This window comes from Polypterus senegalus, chromosome 10 (genome assembly GCF_016835505.1).
Source record: "Polypterus senegalus isolate Bchr_013 chromosome 10, ASM1683550v1, whole genome shotgun sequence".
NCBI lineage: Eukaryota > Metazoa > Chordata > Cladistia > Polypteriformes > Polypteridae > Polypterus > Polypterus senegalus.
The window spans coordinates 143,408,943-143,433,271 of record NC_053163.1 but is presented as its reverse complement, the minus strand read 5'-3'; the positions used below and the strand labels follow the sequence as shown (position 1 = coordinate 143,433,271).

General features: G+C 38.9%; 1 protein-coding gene across 1 annotated transcript in view; it reads left to right on the top strand.

Moving 5' to 3' along the window:
• The first annotated feature begins 7,556 nt into the window (after positions 1-7,556).
• onecut3b (one cut homeobox 3b) overlaps positions 7,557-24,329 on the top strand; it is a 108,937-nt gene continuing 92,164 nt past the window's right edge. The window contains exon 1 of the mRNA XM_039766928.1: positions 7,557-8,988. Within this exon, the coding sequence (XP_039622862.1) occupies positions 7,950-8,988 (1,039 nt within the window). The 5' untranslated portion in view covers positions 7,557-7,949. The remainder of the gene's footprint in view (positions 8,989-24,329) is intronic.

The window sequence follows — 24,329 nt, the reverse complement described above, 5'->3', positions numbered from 1 at the left end:
CAATAAAATAGGAACAGGGAGGGATTCCAATGGTGCCAATATTCAGATTAAGTCCAATTTATTTGTCACGTACAAATTATGCATGCAGTGCAATATGCAGTCAAAAGCTTAGACAGCAATGAAAATTCCTGTTGTGAAATATTTACTTTTGAGTGAGTGAGTAAATGAATGAATGAATGAATGAATGAGTTTGCTTCTTGAAATTCAGTGCCGTGCTAATTTGGCGACCCGTTAATGCCTTAAAATGGTTATTACTATTAAATTCATTGACATTTCTACCTTTTCTATATCTGATTATTTAACATTAATCAAAGACACACAACACTGTAAGCCTCTACCTTATACTGAATTGTCGCCTTCTCGTCTGTTGTTACTGGATGAAAATATAAGAAACCTGCTCTGCACAAAAACAGAAGCTCTTTACATATATTATTTTTACATTTTTTTCTTCTACAATTTGTTCTGAATCCAACAGACGACTATTATGAAGGAATGTCCAGTCATCTATTTTCTGCGACCCCATGTTTCCAATTATATAGTCTCCGGGAGGATGAACCTATCCCGGCAGGAATGGAAGGAAAGCAGGAACCTACTGCGAACGGAGCTCCTGTAAGACACAGGAGCTACACATACATTCTTAAAATAGTGGTGCTAAAATTGAACTTTGGAACCACTGCTTGACAAGGACATTAATTTCCGTGACGGTTCCTTAAATTCTTAATTCTTTAGGATTTGAAAAGGTTCCTACTATATGTGGACAAAACCGAAATTTTTAACGTCTAGCAGGCGGGACCCGATCAGATCAAGAAAACCTGAACTTCGCCTGAGTTATTGTATGCAACAAGAGTCCTTTAAAAATTAGGAACCCTCACAAATCCGTTATCTATATGGTTATTTATGGAGCCTGTTGCAGATCTAAATACATTAAGTTCTTTCAAGAACCTTCTTGTGACTGGTTCTTCAGGACATCAAAAAGTGGTTCCCCCTATGACATCGCTCTGAAGAGCCACTTCGCCACCTTTATTTTTAAGAATGCACGCTTTACTGAGCCCCGGTTTTTCGAGTAGTGTATTGACATGCAAATTAATGAGGGACTGGGTTGCCTGAGAAATAAACATTTGTTTAAGACGTATTCTGAAACAAACTAATTGAATTCAGTGTGCCGTTACTTTATTCTAGAAGAAGCTAATTAAAAACAATTCCAAAGATGTGACGTTTAAAGGATACTTAATCGTCTTTTACATTTTTGAACAAAACAAATTTAAACTTTAACGGGAGACAATATGGGTTGGCTTAAAAATAATGCACGGATTTTTTTTTTTGTTCAAAAAATAGTGTGTTCAAAACTTTTGATCACGAGAACTTGGCGTATAGCTTTTAACTTAACATTGATTATGGACGACCCAATCCAGACATCCATTTTCTCAAACCTTGGAGTCGAAAGCAGCACTGGTTGCCGTGTTGCCGCGTCCACACGCCCATCAAGTTGACAGCTAATGTGAAGCACTCTATTGGCGATCCCGATCGCTGCGGCTCCATAGACCGTGTTCGTGCAGGGATCGATAGCTGAATGCGAGCCCTGCAAGTGCACTGCCGCTGAGCACCATAGGAGAGCTGCTTTCAGGTCTTTGTGGAGCAGGTGTCACCCACAGACGCACCGAGTTAGTGGCACCAGAGCCGGACCTCCTCTAAAAACAAAAATATCGTGGGGGCTTAACGATAAGTTTTGTCGAGACTTTTATCTACAATTGACTTGGGCTAACTTACTCAAAACAACGACTGCACGCTTGCGAATTACTTTCATATAAAATTAAAGGTGTCCCCGAAAAAAGCTGAAGTGTGCGCGTGTTCTTTGCACTTCTGCACGTGCCTTTCTCATAAACTTCGAATCCTGAAAGTTTGATTATAACTATATTTCTAAAAAGAAAAATCTTCATGAGAAGTTTTGGCTCTTTTTACAGTTCTTTACTTAAATGAACGGTGCAGTTAATTTAATTAACAATCGTCTCAGACATCTGATTGGTGGATCATGATGCATTCTGACAGCTATGACAACTTAATGAAAGTATTAAACAAGTTAGAATATACATCTGAATGTCTAAATCTCTCCAGGTTATACATTAAAGGGGAAAGATATCCAGAATCTACGCAGTTTAATCACTCGGGTCATAAGTTCACAATTACGTAAGCCACTACTGCGCGCGTGTGCAATCCCGGCGCTATTTTTACATACACAAATGGTAAAACACTGCTTCTTCTGTTTCACAGATCTCAAAATGAAAGAAATTCATCTTCAAAAGTTTGATCATATTCGCCTCATATCGTTTGCAACTCCTTTCGATCCGCCCTCTTCTTCAGTTTTGACAGCCTACAATCTGTCAGTGGTTTTAAAAAATCAATATTTTCGAGCATTCCTAACTTGTAGTCGTTATTATTATTTACTTTTTTGTATGACACATTTATTCAAGGCAACTTACATCATTTGGAACACAATTGGATACGTTTCTTTTGTTTGGAGCACAGGAAGGTGAAGTGACTTGCACAGGGTCACACAGTGTCAGTAGTGGGATTTGAAGCCAAATATTGTTTATTTCAATATACTTTAATGTAACATACGACAAACGTTTATTTATAATGCTTGATGCTCAAAACTGGTTAGAGTAAAAGCTGGATTAAGGTTAATCGATAACGTTATAAACGTTAATTACATTACGCATCGCAGAATAGTCTCACCTTCTAGAGTTCTGTCATACATCCTCCGAACGCTTGAAGGAAGGCATCGATTCCTAAACTACGATTGGCTGAAGGCTGTCTGTCAAAACAAGAGCGGGGACTCGCTGGAGGCTTCTTCACACAAATACATTTTACTCGATAGCAAAAATGAGACTATTTCTGATTGAAGATCAACAACAAAAAACCTTTCTACAATCATGATTCATTTTTGCAAGTTTTTTCTTCCTGATAGATTACCAGCCTAAAATAATTTGAATTCTCCTCTAATAGAGCAAGTTTTATAAATGCAGAAAACTATACGATTGGTCCAATTTTTTCAAAGACATAAATTCACTTCACGGTATTGCGTTCTTAAACTCCTAAATTGTGTCACGTTTCGTTTGAACTGGTCAATTTTGTTAAAATATTGCGAACTTAATCAATCAAAAAGAAAAGAAATAGGCGTCGAAGCTTGTATCGGCTGAGCTGCCAATTAAGTACGTTGACTTATTTGACTTTGAATGCCTGAGTCGTCTACTAAACGAAGTGGAGATGAACGTTTGTTAAAGTTTGACCCGTTCCGTTATTTTGTGGGCTAACACAACCCAGGCAAGCTAAAGTGTCAAACGCGATCCCTTTACCACAGCTCCAATCCTCCAGCCTAACACGCGTCACTTCATGGCGGCGAGAGTCTAAAGAAACTTTACATTAAAACCCGTGGTCACCAAGCGTGTGCAAATTTATATAGCTCTTAGCAAACTACATAAAATATATATTATCTTCTGCCACTGGGCAATGAAGTGGTGGATAAACAACTTGAGCCAAAAATCTCGGCTACCTCAATAGAAGAGAAACTCTCCGTCTTTGACGCAGACCCTTGCAAAATCCCGATCAATCACCTTTCACCTGACTGCAGTGAAGCTCTGCGATCAGATGTCGTACAACATGTTGTCATCAGTTGTTTACACCCTCAACCTGGCATCTTAATTTTATGTTCATTTTAAGATGCGCCATTACTTCTATCTATTAACATTGACTATTATCTATCTATCTATCTATCTATCTATCTATCTATCTATCTATCTATCTATCTATCTATCCTCTTAGAAATATTGGTTCGGTTAAGGCACATTAATGTGTTGTGTGTTTCTTTGTAGAAAAACTAAAGGAAACCTTTTATCTGCTAAGAATTCTATACATATTGAATGGGATTTTTGGGTTTTAAAAAAGGTTCATAATGTGTGGACAAGATATTTCCAATGCATTGTAGGCTACCATACGAACAGACCAAAAAAAAAAAAACCGAACTTGATTTGTGTTATTGAAGACAGCAAGAAGCCTTTTAAAATAGAAAAAAAAACATTGGTATTTCACAAATCTGTTGCCATACATAGTATATTAATAATGATGTATGAAGTTTCTTAAAGATCCAAATAGACAAAAGTTCTCTCTCGATCCTTCATGTGGATGCTTATATTGGGAATCAAAAATGGGTCTCAAATGGCATCACTGTAAAGGACCAATGTGACAGCTTTTTATTCTATCTATCTATCTATCTATCTATCTATCTATCTATCTATCTATCTATCTATCTATCTATCTATCTATCTATCTATCCTCACTTCGTACATTTTTACAATGTGACTGGAGTTGTTTAAGATTAAACTGGGTTTGCTCTTTTCCTTATGTTTTCGGTATGTATATTTATATCCTTATTTTGTAAATTAGCTCTCTCAGTAATATTGCAAATACTGATATGTGCTACGTCTTGGAAGTGGATAACCAGGAAAATGTGTAGATATGTAACTAATATAATGTATTAATATTATGTTGAAATGTTCGGGTAAAATGATCAGTTATAGCAAATTGCATATTAGCTCAGTTACATTTTCAAACAAATGTAAGCGTCCACATTTTTAAATACAAAAGAAAATCAATAATAAAAAAAGAACTTTGAAACCTTGGAATATTTAACTTAAAACTTTTCCCACTAATACCGTTAGTATTTTTGTTTAAAGATCTATTTCTTATCTTATGATAACTGTGGTGTTAGATTCTATACCGTCTGTTGTAACTAATATTTCAGTTTCACAGTGTTGATTGCATTACTACATTATTAGACTTAATAGTACTTTGTTGCCGAACGGTCTTTGAATATTTTAATAACTCATGCTTTTCATGTGGTGATATTGAAAGTTTTTTTTCTCAGACATTTCTTATTGAAACATATAATGTCGTGTAATTTATTTATTTATTTACCTCTGAAAGAAAGATAACCTTACGCACGTCTTCATGGGTGCTCTTGATATTTGGTTTGTGAAACTTTTAAATGTCATGTTATATTCGGATAAAAGGAAAATAGTCGCTGGCATCCATGAAAAAGCATTCATGAAATGGTGTATTTATTGCATACCTGCATTCATTATTTTCTGGTACAAAATAAAAAGTAAAAAATTCCTCTTTCATCTGAGATCCTTAGTTTTGATTTTTTTTTTAAATAATATATTCATCGGTAAACAGTAACAACATTCAAAGTGCTTTCAGAATTTTTATCTTATACAATTTAAATACTTAGAATTACATTACGAAAAAAAGTTTCATCTGCCTATATATATATATATATATATATATATATATATATATATATATATATATATATATATATATATATATATATATATATATATATATCCTCTTTAAGTATGAAACTGTTAGTTTGAAAATCCTTATAGTTACCAAGAAGTATTTTTTAAACTGACTCGGAGTTTTCATTGACAAATTCTGAACACTAGCTTAACTTTTTTGTACTTAAACATATTATTTTTAAAATGTGTTTAAACGAAAAGTCTTTGCAGTTTTATGTAGACTAGGCCTTCAAGAAACAAATTAATAAATGCATTTAAAATATGCAACAGAGAGATTCGCGTCAGGAAAAGACGCATTTTGTAGGAGTCACTGTTGTTGGTGAATTCCAACATTAAGAAATTTCGGTTCACAAAAGCCAACGGCAACAGCGAGATTTCCTCGTTCTTTCTTTCTTTCTTTCTTTCTTTCTTTATAATTTACTACTTTTTTGAGGACAAATCGGATTGGCCATTCTTCTGCTTTGAAGTGCGTTGAACTTGCCGCTGTGCTCATGATTTCAATGACTCAGCTATGTAAGACAGTGTCAGAGGCCATACAGTATTAGAACCCATTCATTTTAGTGAAGAGGGACAGAAGTATTTATTACCTGAGGCGCCTACACTCTTTTAAATATCCATTGGTGTTTAGCCAAGATATCACATCCTTTTAACTGAGAAGCAAATGCCCCTTTGTGAAGTAAATAAAGGTTTAATACAAAAACCTGTAACTCTTATGTCTATCCAAGGTAACATACAAATCATCAATGTATGAATGAAAAGCTGTCCTAGTTGGCTCCCTGATTAACCCTGATGCTTCAGTTTTCCGAAATAATAAGATGTACTAAATTAACTGGGGGGATGGATGGATGGATGTATGGACAGAAGTTATTAAATCATTGGTGAAGGGTTAAGTTATTCCATAATAATAAAGTGCAGGTCAAGTAAAACTTTATGTGTTTAATACAAATTCTCTTAAGACATGTTAATGTAGTTAATGAGCTGTTAAAAGTTATTGTGCTTTGTTCCTGTAACTCGAATTAACACCATTCTACAAAAGTAAACATATTTAATAAAAAGTAATTTTACAAATATACACCGAGATTGGCTCTTTCTTCAGAGTTGGTTCCTGCCTTGTGTTCTGTGCTGCCTAGACAGGCCCCGGCCTCCGCGATCCTTAAATGTGGAATAAGTGCACATGGGTGGGTGGGATGGATGGACGGAAGACTGTAATAAACGATGATGTGTTGAAACATTACTTTAAAGCAAGTCTCAAGGTAGTTAAGAATATATAGGCGTAAGACTATATACTACTGTTAATACAACAGAAGAATACTATATTATATATATCATTTTTCATTTACTAAAAAGTTGCTCAATTTCGAAATCAGATTAACAAATCTGTACGACAAATCTTGCCGTACTTAAAAAAAATTTCAAATACCTCAACAGTAGGTTTGTGAACAAAGTCCATCATATAAATAAAAGCTAAATTTAAAAGGTACAAACGGGAAGGTAACAAATTTTTCCAAGTCAAAGGCTACTGAAAGTTCCTAGTGACTTATGTGTTAATGCATGTATCTAACTTACAGCAATTCTAATGTACCAAAAACGTATATAAAAATGAGCGATTTGCATCGCATCTTCAAGCATGTTTATTTATTTTTTTGCTTTGTCTCTACCGATTGCTCATTGATCAGTTATTAAATGCGATTACTTGCTCAGTATTTGCTCCGATACGCGTGTTTGCTTTACATATAGGTTTGCCTCTGCTGGCGCCGAAGCGTATCGTCCTGTATCAGCCTCTTTGTAGACATAATAGGGCAGTTGTTATCCGTCAAGTTAATAATTCTGATGATAAATCCGAAGCCAGTTGAAATATTTACCTTAAACACAGATAACATTGGTTGGAATGACTAGGAGTAGGCAGCGATTGTCTACGTGAAAGATACATAGTACAATGAGAATCTTTTTTGCAGACGTTCTGTGTTTTTTTTTTTTATCCATTTCGTAATTTTGCTTTAGTTATTATTTTTCTTGTTTTGCTTGATTCCTTACACCTTACAGCCAGCCACAGCAGTCTTAATGTGCGATATAAGTGCATTGATGAGCCGAGTAAGGGCTGACGTCAGAAGGCTGTGAGACTAGAGGCTGCATTTGTCTCAATGCAATCACCAGGCTCCAAGACTAGAAGATACACACACACACGCACAAAGAGCAACACGCATTCAGAGACAGAAGTGTAGAGCACATCACAAGAGGCGCACGTCTTAGAGCAAATAACGAGCACACACGTGCGCGCGCGCGCACACACGCTCACGCACACACACACACACACACACACACACACACACACACATACACACACACACAGATCCGTGCTACTGCCGTGTGGTGCATGACAGGATAGTCACAGAAAAGGCAGACCGAAAACATCTCCGAATCATGCTGGATTCACTGCTGAGGGTAATAGAAATCAATGGCTGAGCTTTGAAATCGTTGGAAAATTATCTGTCGGGGAAAGAGTGAGAGGGTGAGAAAAAGAGAGGGAGAGGGAGAGAGGGAGAGAGAGAGGTGAGAGCAGCAATCAACAAAAACAATAAAAATCTTTCAGCAATGGAACTTACAATGGACAATCTTGGGAACCTGCACAGCGTGACCCACTCGCAGCCTGGGGACCTGATGAGCACTTCTCACGGCAGGCAGGCGGCTGCGTCGCACCGGAACCTGGTGCCACCCAGTCGGCCCGCGATGGTCTCCAGTATGGCCTCGATCCTTGAGGGGGCCGGCGATTACCGAACGGAGCACACCCTGTCCGGGCCCCTGCACCCCGCCATGAGCATGTCGTGCGACTCTCCGTCTGGGATGAGCCTAAGCAGCACCTATACGACGCTAACCCCTCTGCAGCACCTGCCCCCGATTACAACCGTGTCGGACAAGTTCCATCACCACACGCACCATCACCACCACCACGCACACCAGCGGCTCACCGCCGGAAGCGTCAGCGGCAGCTTTACCCTCATGAGAGACGATCGAAGCTTGGCGTCTATGGGAAACCTCTACAGCCACTACCCAAAGGACATGCCCAGCATGGGTCAGTCGCTGTCTCCCCTGTCCAACGGCCTGGGCTCTTTGCACAACTCTCAGCAGAGCCTCGGCGCCTATGGGCCTGGTGGACACCTGTCCAATGACAAAATGCTTTCACCCGCCGGTTTCGAGTCGCACGCCTCCATGCTGTCCCGTGGAGAGGAGCATCTGGCGAGGGGACTGGGGGGCCCTGGAGCCGGCATGATGCCCACGCTAAACGGCATGCATCCACACGGACATCATCATTCGCAGTCCAACAGCTCTTTGCTCTCCGAGAGAGATCGACAGGCTGCCGCGGGAGGCTCCCAGGGAGGCGGCTCGGGACAGGTGGAAGAAATTAACACCAAAGAGGTTGCGCAGCGGATCACAGCGGAACTAAAACGATACAGCATCCCGCAAGCCATCTTCGCACAGCGGATCTTGTGCAGATCCCAAGGAACACTCTCGGACCTCTTGCGGAACCCTAAGCCGTGGAGTAAACTGAAGTCCGGGCGGGAGACCTTCCGGAGGATGTGGAAATGGCTGCAGGAGCCCGAGTTTCAGAGGATGTCTGCGCTAAGACTGGCGGGTAAGTGTGACTGAAATACAATCAATTAATCAATCTAGAAATCGATACATATTATATAGCGCCTTTAGTGCTTAGGCACAGGCAGGGGTTATTTTGTTATTTGTTGTGAAGGTGAAACATAAAGTTTACATTCTGTTTGGGGATTTGTTTGGACGACAAAAGCCGAGTCAACTGCTGCTTTTCAGTTTGTTTGCATATCAAAAGTACACACACCAGTGAAAACAGACAGTCCCGTTTCATTAGATAAAAACGTCAAAATAGTTGTTCCATATATTCCTGACTAAGTAGCATTTATTGGTAACATGACAGTGAATTTAAAAAAAAAATGCGCGGTGGATGTGAAGAAATGTCCTGGTTGTTCAATTTTTTTGCATTAGAATCTCTACAGTACAAAAGTAGGACCAGGTGTTCAAGGTCTTTACAAATGTGTACAAATCGATGTGTGAAATAAAGAAACATCTCCTGAGTTTTACGGGCCTAAAAATGCACTTCTTTTCTTGCATGGAAAGTCGAAATGGTGGACAAAACTCTCTGTATAAAAATCATTTAAGATGGACATGTCCTGAAGAGCAGACAAAGTTTAGCGGTTTAGCTTTTGTGGGTATAATGATAGATAGATAGATAGATAGATAGATAGATAGATAGATATGAAAGGCACTATATGATAGATAGATAGATAGATAGATAGATAGATAGATAGATAGATAGATGGTTGTGAAAGGCACTATATAACAGAGAGATGCGTTAAAATGTATGTATTGCTTTTATTCCAAATTAATTGGTGATATAAAGAAAAAAACATTATTTCATAGCAAGGATATATTTTAGTTTATTAAATATTATTAAAATTCTCACAGGCCTATAAACAACGTTATATCACTCTGCTCATAGAAAAGTAAACTGGCAAGTCAATATTTTTCAGATTATTGTGAAGAATACGTTTAGTTAAATACACAAAAAGTATTGGATCTACGGACATTTTAGGGACTGAATATGCAGAATTAAACGTATCTGCTAAATGTTTTAGACGTTTATTCCAAATTGTATTTGTCTTTTTTAAAGAAAAGTACCTGCTAAGCGGCTAAGATGTATGTGTGTGTAGATATAACAACAGTGGTGTGAGTGTATTTAGATTTATATATCATCATACTTGCTTATCAGGTAATTTTTCTTTAACAAATCATAGATAGCCATTTCACACTAGAGATGAGGATTCCAATATGACGCGTTGAAGGTATTCGGCTCTAAAGGTCATATTTGTGTTTCCAATATTGCCTCAGCTCTTCAGGCCGCTAACGAGCTCCAATATCACCCGGGAGCAAATATACTGAACCCGCTTTCGCGGCCTCTGAATGGGTCAGGATGAAGTGACCTCTCGGGGATCGATAGTGCAGTTCCCAGCGTTCATTTTGAAAATGGCACGCTGATCGATGATCGATTCATATCTAAAAACACTGCTCCTCGGCACAGCCGTCTCTGGAGATCTTCTTGTTTGTGTGTGTGTGTATGTGTATGTTTTTTTCTGATGTATACAGTTTTTTGTTTTGTAATTGTATTGTTATATTGTTAAATATTTTTTTCTCTGTTATAACTCAAACACCAACACACACATGAGCATACAAATTTCCTGCTGTCACATTTCTTTAATGTTGTGCTTATTAAAATGCAGACAACAGGTCTGCTTAAAAGTGTCTGATTAAAATGAATGCAACACGTTAGTCTCCATTGTGTACTAACAATTCTTTGTACAAAGAGTAGCAGAGTTTTGTTAAACGTCCTAAACTTTGACAGCTGCTAGGTCATTAAATGGTCTCGAAGTAGACCTGCTTCAAAACACAAAGACTGCGTCTCTCTCCTGTAAACAGAGATGAAGCTTTTCAGCTTCAGACACATTGCCCTTCACGAGTGAAAAAAAAAGTGTTCAGCTTGACAAAATCATTACCTCCTTAATGTCAAATGTCATCCTCGTTGAGTTGAAATAGCCAGCGTGTGTAGGTGGGTTACTATATTTAAAACAGGTGGCATCTCTTTTGAGGTCAGCATAAGGTACACAATTTAAAAAGGGTGCTTATTCATTTATTAAACTGTCATTTTCAACAGGAGTCATACATTAGCATGTATTTGCTGAGCATGCAGACGCTTTTATCCAATATGACTTACAAAAGAGAACATAATGGAGAAAACATCAGTCTGAGGGGCTGTCTGGAAAGAAGTGTGACAGATCAAGATGACGAAATTGACCATCATAAGTAAAGAGCTGCGAACAAAACCTAGGTTACAAAAACATTTAATAGCCATTATCAGATAGATGGGAATTCAACAGTATACTATATACAAAATAAGTTGTGCACAATGAACGGAACTCTGTCTCTACATATCTCGATTTATCGCCTTTGATTGCAATATACCACGCACAGTTTGCCCTCATCAAACGTGACGTGCTTTCAATGATCACAATAAATTAGCAGTATTATACAAACACGTTGTAATCTGACGGAAGTTTTCCGCCGCCATTTAAATTTCAACTGTAGTATGAAATATGCTGGGTAGCTAAATCGAGTGTTTACTTCATTAAAATAAAAATCACACTAGGGCCTCAAGGTTCCCATGAGAAGCAGTAATATAAAAAATACACTCAATCCGTATCCAGTAGCAAACTGGCCAGGAGCTGAGACGGTATATTTCAATATCTAACATTTCAGGGCGTCTTCAATTACTCCGGTATAGTGGCATTTTTTAGTTCCAGTCGATGCTCTATTGAAAAGCACTTAATGGAATGCAAATTGTTGCAGAGCCTTTACAGGGTTCTGGTAAATAAAGATTTAAACACTCTCACAATTGTCTCTTTAAGTACCTCTGTTGTTAAACCTAATTGAGCAACAGTCTTTTATTTCTTGTACACCAACCGATAAAAAAAAAAAAAAAAACTTACCGGAGACCTTGGGCCGCAAGAAAAGAGAGTTGGAAAATGTAAAAAAAAAAAAAAAAAAAAAGAAAAGAAAAAAAGAAAATACTCTTATGTCATATACTGCAATTATTAAACGGGAAGAGTTTTCAAAAAGAATGATATAAACTTTACTTGGTATAATCCTATCCTAAAATAGGTGTGTCTGTATGTACATAGAAACCTTATGTGTGTGTGTGTGTGTGTGTGTGTGTGTGTGTATATATATATATATATATATATATATATATATATATATATATATATATATATATATATATATATATATATATATATATATATATATATATATATATATATATATATATATATATATATGAAACACATATACAGTTGGAGCTTATTTCTGATCTCCTTAGATTGTAAATTAGGTGTTGCTATCGTTCTCATTTTATTCCGTTTACATAACTTTTCTTAATTTCTCTTTCACAATTATATATTAAGACAAACTAAAATATATTTTCCTAATTATATGATATGCTATTATAAAATATACATCATGTTCTACATAAAAACAATCTGGACCAGAACAGGCCATTCAGCCCAACAAATCTCGTCAGTTCTATTTAAAATATAGGACTAACATATATTAAGACATATATAGGACTAACAATATTTTAACATATTTGATCTTCACCAAGGTGAAGTTTTTTTCCACGCTCACATTTTGAGGCGCTCACAAACGGCCCCACTCCTCTTTGCTAATAAAGGAGTCTGAACTGTGACACACAATCGCTCGTTCCATCCAAAACACAACTTCCATACTGAGATTAACTTCCATAAAGAAGGCAACTAGCAGAGAAAGCGGTTCTCATAGGCATCTCTCTTTTGAAATGATGTGAAATTGTTTTTTGGAGCGCGGAAGGTGATAGTTTTGAAATCTCGAGTGACCTGTAAAGTTCCTCGTGATGTTGCGATCTGTGAAAGTCGCTATATGGATTGAATTTTGATTGATGGATACCCCTATAGGTTTCAGATCAACCTACTGTTGTGCTGATCTTTCAATGTTTCTTTTCAGAAGGATCCAAACGACACACACGCCGCCATGTCTGGGTCATAAAAAGGAAAGTGATGGCTCCCTGTTTCTCCTTTATTGTCTTCGCGTTTTGTAATAAGTGTTGAACCGTGGTGTGTATCGCCTTTATTAGAGTACAGCGTGCCATAAAACCTACATCCTTTACCATTATGAAGACAAGGTCTGCTTGCGACGTATTTAAAACAATTAAAACGACAGATTGTAAACTCATTGTCGTCAATAGAAAAGCGTTCTGCTGTGTATTTTCATGGAGGACCTCCGATCTGCACCAGTGCGAAACGGCTTTGACAACAAGACAAATGAATATGGTATGCAGATAGCTGAAGTACATTTCACTTATTGCATTTAAATTTGCAATTATCTGGAAGGCACACGTGGGTCTTGGGGGTGGGGTGGGCTGGGGGTCTAAAGCACTCTTCCAGCTACTGAAATCAATAAATTCGAATTACTATTTCGAATTCATCACAGTCACAGAAATCGATCTTTTTGCTTTCTTCAGATAATTTATAAATTGCAACGCCTGGATATCAAACAAAACATACAAACTGAACTCAGGTTGAAAGGAACGCCTGGCGGAGTCTTGCTGCACCGCAGACCCTGGCCACCGGCGGGGAAAAAATAAGAATGCGACATGTGGTGAAGAAGTATCGATCAGCTGTGACGGACGAATTCATTAAGTGTGCAGGTTTGGAGAGCAGGGACTCTTTAGGACTGGGCAGGGGGTTTAAAAAGCGTTCAGTTCTTGACAGCCGTGTAAACTGTTGTTTAAAAGTACGCCCTCCTCCAATCAAGCCGCTTAAAACGCTCTTATCTGTAATTATAAACGATCTTACTGCTGTCTAAACACGTTCAGGTTTCGGCACTAGGCCGCTGTGACGGATTATTGATGCCTTGCGATTGTGCTGATTCGATTGTAAAATGGCAGAATCTACTAATATTCACTGATCAAGCTGGTATGCGGAATGAAATAATTCTAAAAAACGCATGGAGTTCAAAGGTCGGCACTTTATTCATCCCCAAATTTCTTGAATTCGCTTACTCCAAGTCAGGATTCCCAAAGAGCTCAGAGGATCCGAGGCCAGGAATCAACACTGGACATGGTACTTGACTGTTACAAGAAACTCTTGCTCAAAACGCTGAACATGCTCTCCTTGCTATTCCAGAAGATCTCAGAAAATGACTTACCTAAAAATAATGGTTCCACAATGGCCCTTTCCTGGGCCATGTGGTTCCTTGTTGATAAAGATCTGTTTCATCCTGAAATGAGTTCATTGCATATGAAATTGGTTCTTTGGAGCTTTGAAAAGGTTCCAGTAGACAAAATTAAAATGTGTACTGTATTGTAGGCAATCTAGTGGGATTTTAACACAGATCAAGATTCCCTGAACTTAGCCTGTGTTATTGTATGCAGCAGGAGTCCTTTTAGAATTGTGAACTTGTTGGGATTTCACAAAACCTTTACCATCTTCAGTATTCATGATTATTTATGAAATCTGTTACAGATCTAAATAAATGAAGGTTCCTTATGGACCCTTGATGTTTCCCTTATAGAATCATTCTGAAGAACCACAAGGGGAGAATGCGTAGACTCTACAAGTGCAACCAGGCCTGAATTGTGGTGGTGAGGCACCGGCACCAACCACTGAACCACCATGAAACCCCAGCACCATGGTCAAGTAGTAGAACAATCGACTATAAATGTAATGCTTAAATGCCTAAGGGATTTGGTGATAGTGAATATATGTATAATTAATTAGGTGACATTGGAAAGCAAAGCAAGGTTAAAAATGGTATGATGGTAGACCCATAATATTAGAAAGATGTGAAGCTGTCAGGTAGTTAATATAGTATTGGAGGTGATTATCATTTCAGTGGCCATTTTCTGGGGAATATATATAAATGTCTTATCTGTGCCATTGGGCCTTTTTAACTTTAACTGGAGGTTAAGGAAACATGCTATAGGTCTGGAGCCAGGAAGCACTTCTTTGCATAATGGAAATCTGAAAGAAAACTACTATATTTAAATACATATAGTTAAAGCAAAATCCTAGACAACCTTTAAGAAGATCTGGATTAGATATTGGGAAAGCTTAGGTGGTATTTCCTAAACAAAGAAGCTTAATGGACAAAATGGTCATCTCTCATTTTTCAAATGCCTTATGTTGAACTTCAGCTAATTAGCAATTTCTAAAATTCATGATGGAGTCTACCATAATCAAAGCATAGCATACCAACCAATGAAAAATTACATTACCTTTAATAGCCCATCTAGAAAGTCTCCTGGCATAGCCTACAAACAAGATATGGGAAGTTCTTGCTTTTATTCAAACACTCCTATGTACTGTATACCTCTAATGTGACCAAATTAGAACAGACAAAAATGATCACATTGAAAAAAAAGAATCAAATATTATCAATTAATGTGGATTATTGCATGAATGTATATAACTAACATATATGACAAATCGGGAACCTGAGTTTTAATATTGTTGAGGCATGGTTCCAATATTGGGTGTATCTATTAATGATTCTGATTACGTATTGATGTTTTTCCATTTTGTTGACTTTCATCTGTTCTAATCTGGTCACTTTGAGATGTACTTAACAGTGTTAGAGATACAGATAATAGAGTTTGAATATACTGTTACACGTCTACTTTATGGTTACGGTTTCCATCTGAGAAAGTTTAATGTATATTGTGATATTCTTGATGGCATATATAAGTTGACCACTTAGTTTTGCCATCAGTTTAGATCAGCTGGTATTATCTGAAAGTCATGTCATAAAATGTGCTTGCTATTTCCCGTGCAATCCCGTGGAGGTACTTTGATACTGCCATCAGATGGGAGGCAAAGATCAAAACTGAGTAATAATTGGTGACATGCATTGTATGGGATATACACTCTTTAAACTAAAGGTGCCAAAGTCACACAGATCTATATATCTATAGGTAGCCTGCTATACATTATAGATTTCTGTTTTCTCCACATATTAGGGCAATGCCCAAAGAAGCAATTTATATGCATAGTGGTCCTCACAGAATGAAATGTCTCATTGTCAAGAAATGGGGTCACACACATGAACCATACAACCCCAAAAAAGTGCCATTAAGGGAGCAATACATTTAAAGATATAGGGGTGTAAGCTGTCTGGTATTGACTCTATGCCAGAACATCACTACCTACAAGATAAACATAAAGGACACTTTATTTTAAAAGTATTTTGCATTTTCTGCCATCTTTGTTTTGTGAGAGTCACACAAACAGTGTCCTGTTCAGCTGTTCGCCTGCAGATTCAGCAGTCAGTCCTTTCCTCTCATCATTCATTAGACGATACACCTGATTCAGCAATATTATCGAACAGAGGGAGGAGGGTTATGCGCCATAAATTAAAAGCTACAAGAATTCCCAAAATAGATCACTCGCTTCCTTTTTCAAATAAGACGCAACGCGCCTGACTATAGAAGCCCAACGTGCGGTACCGTTTTGAGATGCGAGCATGCTCGGACACAGCTCTGCCATTTAAAGACTGCATTAAAAAAATCATTCGTCCCTGCATTTGTGTTGAATTGAACACTCCATCTCAATGTATTTGGTCGGGTCAGTAAAGAACCGATCGATACAGATAACCCACTGCATCTATCAATTTTTCCGACTCCCTCCCCGGGGCAGCTGCACTGGGTTGAGGTGGGGTGATGAAAAGGGTGGGGGGGGGGTACGCCAGGCACACACGTCTTTATAAATAGGTCCGCCCGCGCTTGTCTCTCCTATAGCATTTGTAATTAGCTTAAGGCAGATGAAGCGTCTAATAAGCCAGCAATCGCGTTAGCATAAGACGATTATTATTTTCATTTGAATTTGTTTCTTACTTCCCTCTCTTTGAGCAGTAGGCAGTTGTGAAGAAATGTAAATTAGATTGCGTTTTTGCTTTTTTGCGTTTTTTTTTAATTCTCCAGATTGAGCTATTCTACGTAAGACAACCTTGCCTGAAAAAAAGGAGGATTCCAAAGGCAGAAGAGAGTGCGCCTGTGCTCAAATCTGATAAAGAATCGATCATCTGGAGAAAGGCGTGCAAATTGAACAGCTTTCATTTTTATGAGGATGGATAGAGAGAGTGAGTGAGAGAGAGAAAGAGAGAGAGGGCGAGCAGCTGGGGGTTGGGTGCTGGGGGCTTGGGGTTCGAACAAAATTAGCGCGGTCTGTGTTGAGCTAATGACAGCCCATCTATCTATCTATCTATCTATCTATCTATCTATCTATCTATCTATCTATCTATCTATCTATCTATCTATCTATCTATCTATCTATCTATAATCAAAACATCAGGTTTGTTAAAATATAATTTAATTCCTGAGCCTGCCTTTTTTCTGGTACCAGGAGCAAGGTGTTGGAACGAAATGTCAGTCCATAAGATCACATATCCACACCCCACTCACAGGGGGGGGGTTTGAAGTCCAGTCCGTCACAGCATGTCTCTGTCATGCCGGTAAAAAAAAAAAGAAAAGAAGAATGAAGTTTCAATTCAGAATATTACGTTGTCACTTTTTGAAGTTATTATAAATGCACCGAGGTTCCTTAATCACCAGCAGCATTTTTCAATATAAGCTGCGCTGACATCTGCAGACACTGATTTGAAATTCAGTTCAGATTCACCCGACACACGGCCTGAATAGTAAAGTGTATTGCTTTCTGTAAAAAACGTTTCGATAAATGCGTGCTTTCGCGCTTTTCTGACACACACACACACAAGCTCGGGCTCACGTTTGCCGACACACACGCACACACACACACACACTTGTTCAGACGCTGGGTAACATCTGCACGGCCACGAGCGCGCGCTCGCGTGCACACGCGTTTTGCTGTTCGAGCTTCTCCACAGCCCTCAGTCGTCGTGAATTAGTTTGGTTCAGTAAATAGAAGATCAATATCAAGCAGAGACTCGGTGAAGTCGCCTTGATTGCCTGTGTCCCATGGATTACAGCCCTCTTCGGGCAATGGGAGGCAATGCAGCTGTGTCCGTCATCTCCATTGGTTACCTCCAGATTACATGCGCTGGAGTCGACAAACCTCCATCCATCCTTTTTCTGAAGCACTCATGGTGATTTAAAAACTAGAACTACTCACCAGTGCTGGCTTTTTGTTTGAAATTGATGTTATAAATATTTTAGTTGCTGTGGTGCTATAATATTCAGCCGGTGTTGCTGATTGATCGTTTCATTTTTCAGAAAAAAACACCAATCAATACAACTAGGCAGTAGCAGACCAGAATTGGAGCAGACAGACGTGAACATGGGAGTGTGGGATGCCTGTTGCGAAAGGGTTAACGGGACCGTGTATAAGGTCTCTGGGTGTAGATATCGCTGATTGATATACGGTATTGACTAAGCACAATATTGAGAATTTGGCTAAAATGGTTGGGGTTTGTGACTTTTATATTTATCTGCTTAGCACAGGTTCTTGTCAAACGCGACTTACCACCCAGAAGTTGACCAAATTTACAAATTCATACACGGGCGCATTCATTCATTATCCGCTTAATTGAAACTTGTGGTCACCGTAATAGTAACGCAAGCCAAGACATCTATTATTATTATTATTATTATTATTATTATTATTATTATTATTATTGTCGTAGTCGTTGTTACTATTATTATTATTATTGTAGTAGTTTTAGTAGTAGTAGTATCACAACAGAAATAATCGTTGGCAAGGAGCCACACACACTTAAAAATAACGATTCTTAAATGTCACTTTACGGTGTTGTGTGGTTAATCGCATGAGCCACTGCTTAACAAAGGGTTCCTTTGGATCTTTTTGGTTTGAAAAGGTTCCTAATATGTGGACAAAATAAAAACCTTTCATATCTACTAGGCCTCCTAGCAGGATGTTAACATATCGAGAGAACCCTGACTGAGCCTGTTACTATTGTATGCATCGAGGGTCCTTTAAAATAAGGAACCCATTGAGATCAATCTGTTATCATCGGTTATGGAGTCTGTTACGGATCCAAATATATTTGCAGAATCTTCATGTAGATGGTTTTCTTGTGAACCATAAATGATCCCCAGTGATATCGCTCTGAAGAACCTCTTTGACATTTTTGATTTTAAGAGTTCCCTGTGGTTAGCACTGTTGTTTCGTTAATCCAACATCCGGGGTTTGCATCCAGTGCTCCTAGGTTGGCTGTGTGGAGCTCACATGTTCTCCCCGTGTCTTCTGGGTTTTTTTTTCAATGCACTCTTACAAATACGGGTGCCGTGGTGTTTTTTAGGGCAATGGCACAGGGGCAATATTTAAGGTTCCCTAAACAACAATCCACATAAAGAAGGAACCTTTATCTGTTGAGATCAGGCTCCTTAAATAACCATGGATAGATGATGAGAGACTTCTGAAATATCAGTAGGTTGATGATTTTAAAAAGACAATAAATAGGTTAAATTCAAGTGTTCTTGATCTGTATCCTACCATATATTAAAGATTTCCGTTTTGCCCACGTATTATCCTTTTCAAAGTCGAAAGAACCAGTCAAGCAAGGGTTCTACGGGGAATCACACGACCTTAGTAAAGCGTGATTGAAGTGCCAGTATTTTAAGAGTGTATACTCTTGTTTTTTTTTTTGTCTTGTTTTTTTTTTTTTCATTCCCAAAGGCATGCAGGTAAAGTAACGTCACATTTCCATACAGGCTCTGCGTGAAAATGGCTGTGTGCGTTGGTGCGTCATGCGATGGACTGTCGCTATCCTTTCTTGCGCCAGGGACTGTTTGTACATCCTTCGCCTCAACGCAACCAGGAATTGGATAAAGCGCATTTCAGAATTAACTGCGTTTAAATAACAACAACAATAACGATTCATTTCAATTATATGGCGTCTTTCCTAAGATTTTAGTACGTTGCACTTATACACTCAGCCACACACCTGAACAACTTAGAAAACCATGCAAACATGAGTGTATGCATATACATATATTGTTTTACAATTTGGAAGAATAAGAAAGAAAGAGAGGATGAAGGACAATCCATAGGGGCCGTGCATATGTCAAATGAACATGAACGACCTATTTCTTCTTTTTTGGCCGATTTAACAGCGCCTTTTGGGCTCAGAGCTCCGGTTCAGAAGGACTTCGACAGCTCAGCAGTTGCCACACGTTTTTGATCTCCTGCCAGATGTGAACTGTAGGAGTTGCCAGAGGTGCGACTGTTCTCAGGATTAGCGCGATCACGGCGAGGTAAGAAGGTACAGTACACGGAACAGATCAATAGCAGCTTTAATAATTGATCCGCAGATGGGTAGTTAGCCAGAAAGCACGGTGCATGAATCTAGTAACATACCGCCTCTGGTTACCCAGAAATGCTCCACAAAAGACGTGGGTCACTCGGGCAAAATGTGCGCTCACGTATAGCGGTCACTTTGCAGAGATCGAGGAGGTGCCATGCGTGGGGTGAGAGGCAATGGTGCTGCTACTGCATGGTTCTTCAGAAGAGCTTATCTGGCTTCAGCAGAATCTTTATTGATTTCCCACCTTACTCAATCTTGGCTGTGCAACTCAACCCTTCCCCCAAAGCACAAACAGACACACCGCAGCGTTTTCACAAACACACAGAAAAGGGCATTTTTCTCAGATAGAAGGCGAGGGCAGGTGAAGCAAGCAGACTTAGTGCTTCAATTTTAAAGTCAAATGAAACTCAAATTCATGAGTTGTTGCCAAGAGAAACATCCACAAGCACACACAGTCTTATTCCATATGAGCTTCTGTTCTGCCAGAATTCAGTCCTGCAGTCCGATGACCCCTTCTCTCTATTGGTTGATTGGTCCTCATGAAGAATAATCTCCAGGCATCGGGGGCAACGTCAACCACTGTCTCTTTAATACCTTCCTCATAAAAAGGTGATGCGTGTGGGTGTTACGAGGGTGATGTATATGACGGATTGTGTGCCCTGCCGATATTTTGAGCTGAAAGAAAGATTTCGCTGGGTTCATATCATTTATTTACTTGTCATTATTAACCCAACCGAGTTACTTAGTTAGTTTCCCACCATACGCTATCCATTATCAATTTCATGGAAGCCACAGAATTTTTATTTTATCCAGACCGTAAAAACATCTTAATGGCAGTTGTTAAAAACGATCAAATTTAATTCTTTAGATGTGAATCGCAAGTCTGTTATTACTGATAACGTGTATTTTTTTTTTCTTTCATCGTTGCAATGCTTTTCGTTTTCCACGCATTATAAGACACAGTCTTGCATTTCATCTAAAAAACACCTTATAAATCTGCTTAATTGACAATCGTTACGGCATCGCCCATTTATCTTTGTTGATCCCAGAATCGGTCGATGAGTCTTTATTTTATAGACCGTACCTGCTTGCGTTTCAGGGACATGTTTCTTAGGATCTCTAGTACAATCTGCTGATTCAGGTTTTCGGACACAAATGTTAGATTTGACTTGCAAAACATTCGTAAAATTCTAATGACAAGCAATCAATCAAGGGTTTTTGGGGGACGGCGTGTAACGTCATTCTCCCCATTTCCCCCAAAACACAGTCCACTCTAGTTAACTTATGCGCCAGAATGCAGTTTATTATTTCTTAAATATGTTTAATTACAGCATGGGATTGTCTCTCTTTTTAACTACTGTATAAGAAAATGCGCGTGCACCACCGCGCGCGCCCACACTCAGTATCAATATTTAAAGAAGCGGCACTTAATTGACAATGATGAATTTTTGCGGGCCTCAAAATAGGTAAATCAGAGTGGTTCGCTTTAGCAATAAACAGTCTTTTTAAACGCAGTTTGTCTGCGGCGTGCTGACAGGCGACCTCTCGATTCAACAGTTATTTGATCTCCCTGTGTTCTGCAAACGGATTAGCGGTCTTACCTGATTTGTTTTATTTTTTTATTATTATTTTTTGCTTATTCATTACACTACATAATGAAATGTTACCGATGGAATGAAGGGAATTATATCTGATAAATAGTAACGTAATTTTGGGAAAAACACACAGTAAAGTGAACATACGGTTCTCTTGAACGTTCAGGCCAGTCCAAGAATTCCAGAATGTGGTGTTGGAAAGAGTTGGATAGACGGATCGGATTTGTGTCTTGTTAACTAATACCGAGATGTATCGGTAAGGCCCGTCAGTCCGGTCCAATAAAGTTATCACTCAAAGGCATCCGTGTGGTGAGAAAAAAAAAAGAGTTGAAAATCATCAAAATATCCCTGTGGTATACAGCTAATAAGCTGCAATGGACATTTTAAGGTCGCGTTGTCAAGCGTCTACTGACCCCGTCTCCAAGTGCAACTCGCTGGGTGCTACGAGGATGTTCTCTGGTTCTCAGTGGAGCTACACTGCTAAATGGGTGAAAATATTTGAATAATTCTCTAAAATGTCCATCCATCCAGTTTCAAAACTTGCTTTTTCTGAGTAGGGTGTTCGGGAGGCTAATGCCTATCCGGGAAAGCATAAGGTGCAAGGGAGGAACATTCACTGGACAGAGCGCCAGTGCATCGCAGGGCAAACAGACGCACACACGCACGCGCACAAACACGCACTCTAAAATGTTTTATTGTCAAGTGGAACCAACTGGTGTTACTTGCAATCTGATCTCACAAAGTTGATTCTCGCTGTTAATTTTTAGTGATGGGCACTTCCAGTCTGTTGCAGATTTAGTTTTGAGCTGAAAACTTTTCTCTTAAACTACGTCAAAGAAGAAGAGTCGGCGAGATTTTCACAACTAAATGATATTCTGTAAACTAAAGTAAGAAACATCATTTATAGACTACCTTTTCATTTCAGATACGAATTTCAGAGTAGACGAGAGCAGGTATGCCTGTAGCCTGTCTGGAATGAAGCGGCCAAAGAATTTACAGATGGACAGGCTGTCATTGCTCGTGCCTGCAAATGACCTGCTGATCCTCGGTTGCTTCGTGCTTTGCGGTCCGTGCTGCAGAGTGACCACCTAAACTGAAGCTGTTCGATAATGCATAGAAGGACGAATACCTTTGTACGCAAGGAAAATGAAATGACTGAAGTACTGTGCAGAGTATATAACACATTTTCTGTAAGTGCCTTGGGCATGGAATAGGCGCTATATAAATAAAATTTATTATTATTATTATTATTATTATTATTATTACATTCTTACACCGTTTCAAAATGCGGTCATCTCACTCTTAAAATTAAAGGCGCCATAGCGGCTCTTCAGAGCGATGCAATGTTGTTTCCCAGAAAAAACGTCCACATTAAGGTCTCAGAAAGAACTTTTAATTAGAACTGTACGGGTTCTCTGCGGTGGGCTGGCGCCCTGCCCGGGGTTTGTTCCTGCCTTTCACCCTGTGCTGGCTGGGATTGGCTCCAGCAGACCACCGTGACCCTGTAGTAAGGATATAGCGGGTTAGAAAATGACTGACTGACTGACTGTACGGGTTCTATAAAGAGGCATTAGATGGAAAAAAAATGTGTGAAATATCAATGGGTTAATGTTTACCTGCTGCATTCAGTAGCCCAACCTGCGATGAGTTTTTGGATTATCCTTAGCCTAATGTACATTAAAAAGTTCTGTTTTGTCCAAATTTTAGGAGCCTTTCAAAATTAAAACGAACCAATTAAATACACAAATACGCCTTCTCAGAATGAAATGGCTCTTTGTCAAGCATTGGTTCTAGGAGGAACCACACAGCCGCTTATAATCTCAAAAATAAAGGTGCCACAGCGCGGTTCTTCAGAGCAATGTCACAGGGGAACCATTTTTGGTTCACCAAAGTACCACAGAAAGAACCTTAATGTGTTTAGATCTGTAAGAGGCTTCTTGAAGTAAATAACCATGAATCGATGGTAGCAAATGCATTTGTGAAATGGGTCATGATTTTAAAAGGGCTCTTATATATACAGTAATGCAGGTTAAGTTAAGGTTTTCTTGATATGTTAGTGTCCTGCTAGGCCCATACGTTAAAGATATCAGTCCCGCCAAAACCCCCCACCCCCCATATATTACTAATACGTTTTTCAAAGCACAAAGAACCAAGAGAGAACAGGGAACACTTTCCAGAATGGTGCTTTGTCAAGCAATGGTTCAATGAGGAATAACACAACATAAAGAACAATATAATAATGATCCCGAATTCTTAAAAGCTCTAATACCCACCTTAACAATTGTGATAAATATCACCCACAATTACAATTGGAAAATTCACATTTCTGCGGTGGGCTGGCGCCGTGCCTGACGTTTGTTTCCTGCCTTGCGCCCTGTGCTGGCTGGGATTGGCTCCAGCAGACCCCCGTGACCCTGTAGTTAGGATACAGCGGGTTGGATAATCGATGGATGGAAATTCACATTTACCT